This window comes from Ischnura elegans (assembly GCF_921293095.1).
Source record: "Ischnura elegans chromosome 13 unlocalized genomic scaffold, ioIscEleg1.1 SUPER_13_unloc_1, whole genome shotgun sequence".
Classification (NCBI taxonomy): Eukaryota; Metazoa; Arthropoda; class Insecta; order Odonata; family Coenagrionidae; genus Ischnura; species Ischnura elegans.
This window is the reverse complement of record NW_025791657.1, coordinates 12,389,610-12,402,057: the sequence shown is the minus strand read 5'-3', so window position 1 is coordinate 12,402,057 and position 12,448 is coordinate 12,389,610. Positions and strand designations below refer to the sequence as shown.

Genomic DNA, 12,448 nt, shown 5'->3' with positions numbered 1-12,448 from the left:
ACCGACCAGGTAACAGGATACATATTGTAGAACAACACACTCCCTGAACACTTTATCAGCTAGCAATAAAGAATCTTAATATTTCCCCAATACTATGCACTATTGACTGCCATCAAAATGATCCCTCCCTTCTCAGATGACCTCTCAGCACTAAAATCTGTTAACAAAATGGAGTCTCTTGCGGTAAAATTAGAAGCAGTTAAAGAAGGTTTTGAAAACATGCAATCAGCATGGCCGCAATGCACACACTTCCCCTTACCTTTCTATCTGCAACCCATGCATCCCAGACCACAAAAGTCTTTACCACATTCTGCTTTCCTATTACTCATTGGACCATTACCAGAACAAAATTATGTCTCCTCACTCTTTAATAACTTGACTACATGTATTCCACTTAACTTCACTCCCACCTTTTCCCTGGTGCTCTCAACAACTTACCATGTTGCCTCCAGGATTTGATGCTGCTAGCCAAGGTGCATCCATCAGCAATGAACATTCTTTGCACTCTACATCGGAACACTGAGCTTCAGTGATGGCCATACTAAGCACAAAATCCATGTTCTCCTGTACTTTTGTAAGACACTGGAAGGCCTCATTGTTCAGTAAGTAGATTGCATGATGACACAAATCGAATCCAAGGAAAGGGTTAATGCAAGCCCCTAATATTTTACAACAATAATTTATGTCATCAGGTAACTTGGCCATGAAATTCACTGTCACGTTCCCACCAGTAGAGTGAGTTAACCTCTGACCATTGACCAAATCTTGGTTTTGTGACGGCAACAAGTTTTTCCCACAAAAGCTGTTCATAAATCGATACTCCTTCCATATTATAGAAGATGGTAGAGAGGTAATTACACATTCCTGAGATTTTATCAACACTTTCACCGTTTTTTGCTCACTGATCCATTCAGGAAGTCTTCCCAGATGCACTACTACATTATCAGTTTTGGAGTATAATGGTGATTTACATTGATTCATGATATCCTAATACAAATTTATAAACACTACAGACAAATCAAACAGAACTATCTGCTTTTTAGTCAACAAATAATTTGCATAAAATTTGGGATGATGTCTGAGATCAATCTTCCACTAGTTGCAATGTAATATATGAACATGTCAGTTCCCAGGAAGGGTATCATTAAATGTCCATGGCTTGTATTTTAATAGCAGTAGGCCAATAAACCCTGAAAAAATAAACGTTATTATACACATTAAGATCAAATAAATTCACAACAGTAAAAGACACTGCCTAACATAGTAATGGAAACCCACGGAGACACTGTTATCTTATTATGATACATGTTATTATATCTTGCTTATCCATTACGAACAATCCTAAAATGAAGAAGTGGGAAACCTTCCAATGCAATGAGTGGATATCAAACGACTAGATTTATGACCAAAGGTTACAAGGAAAAAGGTCCTCATTCAAAGAATTCAACATTACATTGTACATATCAATGCGATAAATTTAATTCAAAGTGTATAACAAAACAAGAAAACCAATTCTGAGGAGCTTTTTTGCCTGAACGAAGCAATCAATTTCAATGCCACCAGAAGCATGAGAGAGAGTACACAGCTGTGATGGGTCAGAAAATCCTCTGTTCCATAGTGCTTCATTCATTACATGTTAGTTTATTCTCATTATAATTATTGCACTTAAATTCATGTTACCCAAGTTTGAGTGCCTTTGTGTCCCTTATTTTTCATTCCAATTACTCACAGTTTGGATGCAAGGACACTAATATTATTCCCAGCTGTTTGAGAGTGACAAATTTTAAAAACCATGAAAATTGAAGATGATGCTTTAACGATGCAAATATCTGCTAGTTTTAGAACCAATTGCTCAATTGATTACCTATTGGTACTGTTATGCAATGCATAATGTCTTCAATGCAGCTGGTAAGAGTTTATAAAAGAGAGAATCAGTCAACCTTAACCTTCAATTATTTTAGGTAAAAAAAACTAGTGCTGTTGCTGATCACACCATCACGCATGGAATCTCCTTTAACATCAGGCATGCTGAGGCATAAACAGAGAGACCAAAAATAAACCCCAATGCCTGCTACAGAAAGAATGCTGAAAAATTAAGCCTAACTCATTTGGCTTAATTTCAATGATTCAGGAGCAGACTTAAGCATTTGGTCAATCAAAACAGGAACTTAGCTTGTCACCATTTCGTACCACTGAGCATACCATGCTGCGAATGGTGGCTGGTGAAAAGTTGTTTTGTCTGAAAGCTGCTTTAATGTAGCACTGGCTGCATTTCACGCCATAGACGGCACACCATAGGGCCAAACTGAGTAAACATACAAGTTTTCTAACAACCAGTACCCAAAGTATTTGCAACCGAGTAATCTCCCAAATATCTGAGTGTGGATTTGAGCTGTAAATGAAAGGAATTAAAAAAAACTCTATCATGAATTAGTCTTCAAATTTCATAGCAAAAAATGAAACATTTACAACTAAGTCCGTATTCTCGTTTTAATTTATTGCCTTCTCGTGAGTATATCAGAACATGCAAATGAAAAAATTCCTCCCATAATATTTTTGTTTCTATTTCAGGTACCCCTCACTTAACAATAAACATGTTCCTAAAGAGTGTCATAATAGCACATTTCATGCTAAGTGAGGTGTTTTTAAAGCATAACAATACAACTTATATCCTGTGCACCACAAGATGACTTTTCTGTGGCTAATTTAGATTTTAGAGCAAAGTTGCTAATGCACAGTGATAACAAAATCCAGGTAATAGGGTTGTTCAAGCCTATCAAAACGGTCTAAAAAAACGAATGTATATCACTTCTGATGTAATTTTATTTTGATTGGGATGAATGACAGATGCGTTGAAAAAGTAATGATGGAATTATTAGCAATCAAAATTCGAACAATTTTAAACGCCGCCAAAAACGGTCGGCCATCTTGAAATAGAGGTGATGACGAAACAAGCCTGTACGGCTGGCCTGTACCCTCGATCGCTCGATGCCAAGCTGAGCACTCTGCATGCCGACTGGACATTTGCCAAGGTTATTCCTTATTTTGAAATGGCCTATGTTGTGCATGAAGCTTCCGGATGGATCAAGGCGACATAAAATCCATTCTTCAAGTTAGGCAGGCAACGTATGTAGTGTAATTGTTGACAGGAATTGAAAGTTTTGTATAGCTGCATTTGCAAGGAAACTACCTACGTGCAGTGAACTTTCATTTTGCCGCTAGTGCAAGTGAACAAAATTTGTGCCCTTAATGTACCCCTGAGTGAATTGATTGCATATAGACGATGAAGTAAAGAGTGAAGCGACAAGTGAAGTGAGTTGTGAATGTAACATCTTCGACGAAATTATTTATTTCTTCCATGCTGGTTCAATCAACCCTATACATTTCGATCTAAGGTATCTAACTATTGCGAAGGATATGTTTCATATTTGAGCTAGTTGTACTTAGAGGATACATCGAAAGTATATTAATTTTCATTCGTTTGTTCGCTTCTAAGTTCTGTTTGATTTTATCACCTATTGTCAATTCAGTTGGAGCATTCGTCAGTGTTTACATTTCACGAATTTCGTTGCGCTGTTGTTTGTTTTGGTCATATTTGGTTACGGTAATAGTGAAAGTGAAATTCGAAGTTTTTTGATGTTACAATAACTGGTTTAACTAGTTTAATAATTTTTTTCAGCCTATTCATTTCATTGTCTTCGTAATGTCAATGTAAAATAACGTACACTGATTCTAAGTCGTTAGTGATGAGTGGTAAGTGAGGTGTGGAGAATCCTTTCGAACTTCAAGGAGTGCAAATTCTTTTGTGTGTGCAGAGTGATTGGAAAACCGATTGTCATGTTTTATTAGTGTTACATAATAGTGTTTTATATTTATGGTGAGCCAAGTTTTTTATTGAATCAGTTGATTTGGAATATACTTATTATACGTATCAAAAAGACAGCTCGTGAAATGTGTGCGTTGTAGTGCTATTTGTGATATGATGAGCAATAAATATGTACAAGTAAGGGTAATTTTGCTTATTATTACTCTTATTAAAGGATAAATTTAGATTTTCTTTAAACACTGATCTGGCGGCAGACGCTGGAGATCTTAAAAAAAAGGGGAATAACCCTGCTGAGCCACTTAAACAACACTGCAGCAGGGCATCTACAGGCTTGTGACGTCACACATCAATTCAAGATGGAAGTAGGGCTTTTTGGCGTAACGTAAAATTTGTCACTGTTTAAAGCCTTCTCTAAACATGTACAATGAAGAAAATAGCGTAATATAATTGTCATTGCTCCTTCTGAAGCACGATCTTTCAATTTCTTAAATAAAAAAAATATGGTGAACAACCCTATTATTATCTTTTGTAGAACCATTTACTTCATTAATACATTGGATTGTGTTCTCCTTCGCTTTTCCCATTCTAATTAAGAGGTGACAGTAGGTTTATAGCTAGTGCTTTAGCTGATGTATAGCAGGAAGATTGCTTGAACATTTACAGAGCAACCTCTCATTCCAGCCATGTTTTACCAAATACTATTGCCTTGAAAATAGAATTGAGATTGTTTACCATTGGCCTACTGCATTAGATACAAGACATTTCTCCTAGGAGATTAGCAGTGTTTTAGTGATTTAAAACTAAGAGTGACTTAAATGAAAATAATTATGGTTACGCTTTTTGCCTCATATCATACAAGTCATACCCCTGAAGTTCGCACAATTGACAGTGACTTCCCGCAGAAATATTTCCACTAGGCGAACCCACTTCCTTTCTTTCACCAAGAACTCAGTGCATCTGGAGGTTTTTTATCTCAGGTTTCACAATAGATGAGAAAGAAACTAACCAACACATTGGCTCTCAGTAGATTACAGTCTGGTACAGGAATGTGTGCCACAGTTGTAAGGACAAAGCATGTGAGCTGTGAAGTGCCTCCAACCGCATTTTGAATGCAGATGCAATTGAAGGCACTTCACAGCCCCCATGCAGTCCTTTGTCTCTGAAGAAAAATCCAACTCGTCACCAGCCGCCTCATTTCCTTTCCGAGAAAGTACCTGTGATAAGCAACTCACCTCCATCAAAGTAAAAAAGGAAGAGATGCTCCTAATCTTGATGAAACAGGATTTTTAAATATTCTTTATCAACAGTCAACTAAATATTGATTATTGTCCATCTGTTGCTAAATGGCTTGAAAACTACCGAACCAAATGAAATTAATTTTGGCAGGAAGAAACTCGGTTAACTTGATTCTAATTCAGGCAATGCAACGACCTTTGAGCCTTCAAAGGCCTTAAAGTGGGCCCTTTCACAGAAAAATATATTATGCATATGGATTAGAGTATTATGGGTCGTGCAGATGTGGTTTTATTCCCTTAATTTAATTGTAATTATATTCTTAACAGCAATGTTGATGAAGGTTGTCATTGTCACATTTAAGTGAATGAAAATGAACATTTTTTTAATTCCTGCACTCAATTAGAAAATCAGGAATGTCTGAGTAAAGAGTTATAAACTATCAATATCACTTAATATATTTTATTTAAGCCCAAGTCTTACCATAGAAACCATTGACATAGCATATGCTTTAGATATACTTCTTTCATTCTTGATGTCTTCTTTATGTTTAGAGATTATCTCTGGGGCTTACATCATTATGAAAAACATACTTGCTGGCTAACAGAAATTTATTTTCTACTTTATATTATGCATGTGAATTGATTAGAGCATAAAAAAATTAAAAGTGGTAAAGCACTAAAAACTTATTTTACGTAGTAAAAAATGTCCAATATTGAATTCTAAAAATTGAAATTAAAATTCTATAAATAATTAACAAAATATATCTGACATACCTTCATGTACTTGTTCCATTTGTATGCAAGTTGCTAATTTGTGACATCATAATCGCGTTTATTATATTTATATCAACTTCGACCATCCAGATTACCATAGATTTTACTTAAACCAGCATTGTGAGTACTATCATTACAATTTTAGTATGCCTGCATGTAAACAACCCTTTTTTTTAAACAGTTGTGATACACTACATCCAGGATAGAAAATTTTAGAGATTTCTTGACCAAAGGTATGGTTTCCACTATTCTTCAACCAAACCATAGAAATGAGTGGTAATATTACCATTAATTACCATCTTAATACAATTGCAAAAACAACACAGAAAATCATCTTCTATGGTAAAAATATTTTTTTCATCACGATTTTTTTCAAATAACCCTTGGGTCATTCCATTTCAAATCAACCAGGCCATGACACCCACTACCTCAGATTTTCATGAAACTTACCATGGTCATACATTTAGGTATGATTGGAAATTGTGTGCAATTTTAGCCTCCAATTGTCATTTGTTAATGAAATATGAGCAATTGAAATTTGGGCGAGACACCTAAAGTGCCGCAACGTGCAACACATGGTGATTTTTATTTTCATCCATAACTCCATTTCTGTGAGATGAAAAGTCATGATTTTTTTTTCTAATGCTAAGTGGTCCATAATGATCCCACCATTATCATTAGATATTCACTGCATGAAGTAATTGAGCTGCAAAAAAATTAAGTTTACAAAAAAATCTCCCTTGCACTATTTTCCATTATCAGCATCCACAGGGAAAGGCCATGCGAGTACAGACTCCTGGTTTAATTTAAAGTAATCACTAATGTATGAGCAAAGATCCTGATGAAAAAAATCGTGAGTCCGGCGTTCCTTTCAGTAAAAAAAAATACTCGTTCATGTTCACGGGAAAAAAATGGCTCTTTTTCAAGGCACCTAGAAATTAAACAATTTAGAGGAGATATAAGCTAATACTCATGATTAAACAATATTGGATCATGCATCAGCTACCTATCAGGTAACTGATGATGCTGTAAAGCGAAACCGGTAGTACCAATAAATTTAAAATTGTGGAAATTGCTCCTTCTTCATTATGTCACGTTTCCACTCAAACTCTCCTGAAACCTCAGATTGTATTTACTTGTGTGCTCTCATCGTCTTCTTTGCTACTTAAAGAAATGCGAGTGTTATCAGCTTAAATGCTGTACTCCTTTGCTAAACATAAAGGTCCTGTGACGACCATACCTCTAAAAAAAGTCTAAGTCTATGAGAGCAGCGGGCATCCTGGTGAAGCCTGGAGAAAAATTTTCCAGTAGGTGTGACAAGAGGATTTCCAAAATTTGTAAAAGTGAAATTGTTCCCAATGGCAGTGAGGAAAGCGAGAGAGAACTTACATCAGTTAAGACTGTGTTGGAAAGTGATAGAAAATAAGAAGAAGCCAACTGCAGCTTGGAGGCTTTAGACTGCTCTCCTTTGAAATTACATTCTTTGTCTTCTAACAGTAGACGCTCACATGGAAAAGGAAAGATAACACCGGCTAAGCATGACCTTGTTTCTAAAGTGTCTGGTGCATTGAAATTAGTGAATCCATCCCTGGAAAATATAAGTAGCAATAAAGATGGGAGTGACAGTCAACTCATCAAGCGAAAGGCAGCCAACTTGGATGGCCTGCTGACTAAAATTAAGACTAATTGCCAACAGTTAGTTGGCAGGGTAAAATTAAAATGCTGACCCTGGCCCCTTTATCTTGGTCTAGGAAAAGGATTATAAGTGAATTTCATGTTTCAGACTACACTGTGAGACAGTCAAAAAAGTTACTTGATGAGAAGGGAATTCCTGCTATGCCATCACCATGTGCTGGGAAACCACGTTTAAACTCCCCAGTAGAGCTGGAGAAAATATTTTACCAGCTTGACAAGAATCCTAGACAGATTCCTGGAGTCAAAGATAAAGTCAGTGTGAGTAAGAATGAGTAAGTATATGGAGAAGAGGTTGATTTTATATAACCTCAAGAAACTTTAAGTGATCTTCAAAGAGCAATATCCACAAGAAAAAATTGGGTTCTCCAGATTTTGTTCACTTCAGCCAAAATGGTGTGTGATGGCTGGTGCTTCTAGGATTCATTCAGTTTGTGTTTGTGTCATACATCAACATGTGAAACTGCTAATTAATGCCTTGCAATTGAAGAAAGCATAAGAAGTTGATCGCTATCATCATCTGTGACAAAAACAATGCAGAGTGTATGCTCAGAAAATGTTTTTACTATCCAGATCCTTCCAGGCTAAAAGATATCATCATTTCTAAGTTTTGTGAATATGACCCTTCTGATACAGTGAAATATAGGCAGTGGGTTTCCACTGATAGAACAGAACTTCAGTTGTATATATCATCCATTGATGAACTCTTGGACATTCTATGCCTCAAAATGAATAAACTGATACCACATTATTACGTAACCTAAGAACAATCCTCGTTTTTTTTTAAATAAGAAAAGAAACCCTCAGTCATGAAAAGGCAGTTATCATAATGAAATTTAGTGAAAAATTTTCATTTTTAATTCAGGATGAAGTTCAAAAATATCAATGGGCCAATCTATCATGCATCATACACCCTTGCTTGATTTACCAGAAGAAAGATGGTGCACTCACTACCTCATCTCATTGTTTCATATCTGATGACCTTAACTATAATGTGGCCTTGGTTATGGAAGTGCAACGTCACCTGATAAAATTTTTAAAGGGAACTTCGCCTATGATCCAAGAGGTTCAGTACTTCACAGATGGATGTGCTGGGCAATATAAAAACTGCAAATCTTTTATAAATTTGTGCCATTATTATAATGACTATGGAATGAATGCAACCCAGTCTATTTTTCCACAAGCCATGGAAAGTCCTCTTGTGATGGTATAGGAGGTACCATTAAACGAATGGCACAGCAAATAACAAACAGCACCGGGATACATGAATTCTGTAGAGATAATATGAAAAACATCAAAATCCATACCTTACATTAAGTTTAGGGATGTGGCTTGGTCACGTAGTTAACTTCTTGAAAGATCCACCAAGGCAAAAACAATTCCAGGAACAAGAAATTTCCATCATTTTGTGCCTTTATCAGATAGAAAAGTCACTGCAAAGTTCACTGGCCTGGATGATGAGTACAGCATTATATTTGATTTTTGTTCTGAAACAGTGGATTTCCCAGATAATATGGCTGTTGGTTCATATGCAGTGTGTATTTATAGCAAGCCGTGGTACATTGGAGCAATGAAAGCTTTCAACCATGAAGATGGTGATATTTCAGTTAAATTCATGACACATAAAGGGCCCTCACCTTCATTCTCTTGGCCAGAGAGATATGATGTTGGTCGTGTGCCACAAGGGCACCTATTGTGTGTGCTTAATTCTCATGCAACCACAAGCTCTAGGAGGTCATACTACTTCTTGAGGGAGGAAGTGGACAACATTAGAAAAAATATTTTGACTTTGTGAAAAACAATGAGACATCTTAGAATGTGGACAGCCAGTTAAAAAGAGAAGGCTCACTTTCAAATCAATTGGTAAGGTCATTGATTTAATTTTACTCTTTTTGCCTAAATTTCCAATGATATAGAATGACTAAATGAAACAATGAAAATAAGCATTAGGATGAAGTACCAGAGAAATTTCTCAATTCCAACAATTTGATGATGTTTCCCTTTGACATTAGATAATGTACATTCCTGTGATGTAAATACATCTGGATATGAAATGTATTTGGTCTTTGGACACAGATTAAAAGGTATGTAGAATGTAATAGAGTACAATGGCTCATCCAGTTTTTTTATTAAAACTCCCTCTGCTCGAATAGTTCTGATAGCACAAAATTAGCAGTAAGTGGGGGAGTACATTCACATGATTGCCTTTGTGTTTCCTACTCTAAGAACCAGTAGCATACAATATAGTGAGATAATGCATGATCCAATATTGTATAACCATGATAGTTGTTTAATCATTGAGCTTATATCTCCTCTAAATTGTGTAATTTCTTGGTGCCTTGAAAAAGAGCCATTTTTTTCCCGTGAACATGAACGAGTATTTTTTTTACTAAAAGGAACGCCGGACTCACGATTTTTTTTCATCAGGATCTTTGCTCATACATTAGTGATTACTTTAAATTAAACCAAGAGTCTGTACTCGCATGGCCTTTCCCTGTGGATGCTGATAATGGAAAATAGTGCAAGGGAGATTTTTTTGTAAACTTAATTTTTTTGCAGCTGAATTACTTCATGCAGTAAATATCTAATGATAATGGTGGATCATTATGGACCACTTAGCATCAGAAAAAAAATCATGACTTTTCATCTCACAGGAATGGAGTTATGGATGAAAATAAAAATCACCATGTGTTGCACGTTGCGGCACTTTAGTGGTCAAATTTCAATTGCTCATATTTCATTAACAAATGATAATTGGAGGCTAAAATTGCACACAATTTCTAATCATACCTAAATGTATGACCATGGTAAGTTTCATGAAAATCCGAGTCGGTGGGTGTCATTTGGTCAAAATATTGGTTGATTTGACGTGGAATGACCCCCTTATAACAGAAAAAAACAATAACACAGTAATCATGAGCAAACAAATAACCACCGTTCTTTTCTGGCCTGTGCACACCATGCATACACTTGAACAAGATAATGTGTGGGCGATTATAGTACACCAGAATGGAACAAGTACAAATGTATGAACCATATTAGAACAGGTTATATAGGTAGAACAGGTACCATGTAAACAGGCCTTTACCGTTGCACCAAGAACATTATTTTAGAAAAAAGAAACCTCAAAGTCATCTTCTCTTACAAAATTATTTCATGAAAAATTAAAAAAAAACCCTCATATTCATATCCTTAAAACTTGCAAAACCAATCATGCAACAATTTTGCATTGCCCTCTAAACTTTTCTTACACAGAAAAAAGAAATATAATATGTTTACATGCACTTGGAACTAAAATTGACAACCGATCAAGTATGGAAGAGCCATGTGTGTGAATTGCCTTGCTAAGTTGATAAAGGGTGAAATCGAATCCCATACTTTCCTGAATATCATTTGTCTATTAAACACTAAGTTTTACCAGAAGATGAAATGTCTTCAGTCTTTGGCACTGAAAAACCAACTGCAACATAAATAGCATCCTGCCAAGTGCTCAGAGATAAGGAAAAACCGTTTATGGGAATTTGGACTTGTTACATTTTTTCCGTAGACCATGGACAAGGACCTTTCATGTGCCCTATTATTGTAGATTACCAAAAGGTATGCTAAATTATCTTTTGACCGTTAATCGAAGCGCCTTTTTAGTTAGCATTCCAATTAATGGCCACCGGTAGTACTACAATATTATATTTCTCCAATTGTGTCACCAAGAATTTAATCGATTACAATATAGAGTTAATCCTCACAACTTTATACAACAAATTTTTCAGTCCGCAAAATTTATCTTTCAAGATTCCTCCTGTTGTCGACAAAAACTGAAGAGTGTCACCTTTAACTCTGCCATACTTACACCACGTCAGTCATCAAATAAGAAAAAAGGAAAAGTACTCACCCTGCAGCAACTACTCGGCAAACTTTCTGTCTGAACTGCGTCTGCTGATGATAAAATCTTTTTGAAAACACTGCATTCCGTAAGTTTCTTCAAGCACACTTGTCTGGTAGTGGGCAGGCCATCTCCCACAGATCTGAGATATTAATAAACAAATTATTAACGTATCACAGCGATAAAATTCATGTAAATATCACTAGACACTCTGTTTTATTCTCAATGCACTTTATTTACACCCACTTCAAGATGGCTCTCTCATTAACAATTTATTTTTTATCTTTTATCACCATAGCATCGTCTCAAACAAATAAATAAAAATAAAAACAAACATGCTCACAAATAAAAAAACAACAAATGAACTTAAAAACAGAAAATAAACTAAGCATTTACAAAAGTGATTTTGGTCATAAAGGCACATGCATCATTATACATCAACGGATCTCGTAATAATCTTGGAAAAAACAAAATAAATGAAGCACCATTGTAAAGAAAATCGATAGCACTTTATGTGCCACTCACATGTAAGCCGACTAAATCATGTAGGGCATCCTTCACAGATACTATTGCATGCTACATCCGAAGTGAATATATTGTAATAATAATCATGATTTTTCCTACTAAGTCAGCAATTCCTTCCTGAAGATTCCGTGAAAATCCCGCTGGTGCGACTTATGTTTTCACTTCAAAATCTCATTCACTGTTTTAATCAGGTACATCGTCAAAGACATCATCCACTCACTGACAAAGATCTCAAAATCACACAAGGAAACTACATTCAGTACGTTGATGTTTGAAAATGAAAATACTTATGATTATTATGCTCAACGAAAGGACCAGCGACGCCAACAAGGAACAAAAATCGCCTGAGAGACATTTCACGACTCAATAGAAAGGGCTGAGAATATTTTCAACAATTTATGACATGGTTGTAAATCTTACGAATACATCATGCACGACCGCAACGTTTACTTGTTAATACAAGAACATGCAATCAAGCCTCAGATTAGAATCGATGATATCTAGTTCCCATTTTAT

The 12,448-nt window shown here is 35.7% G+C and overlaps 1 protein-coding gene across 1 annotated transcript in view; it reads right to left on the bottom strand.

The window, feature by feature from the left end:
• Nucleotides 1–11,541, bottom strand: part of LOC124172515 (zinc finger protein 37-like) — a 42,382-nt gene extending 30,841 nt beyond the window's left edge. Inside the window, exons 1-2 of the mRNA XM_046551954.1 lie at nucleotides 11,417–11,541; nucleotides 439–1,190 (exon numbers count right to left, since the gene is read on the bottom strand). Of these exons, the coding sequence (XP_046407910.1) occupies nucleotides 439–981 (543 nt within the window). The 5' untranslated portion in view covers nucleotides 982–1,190; nucleotides 11,417–11,541. The remainder of the gene's footprint in view (nucleotides 1–438; nucleotides 1,191–11,416) is intronic.
• Nucleotides 11,542–12,448: the final 907 nt, after the last annotated feature.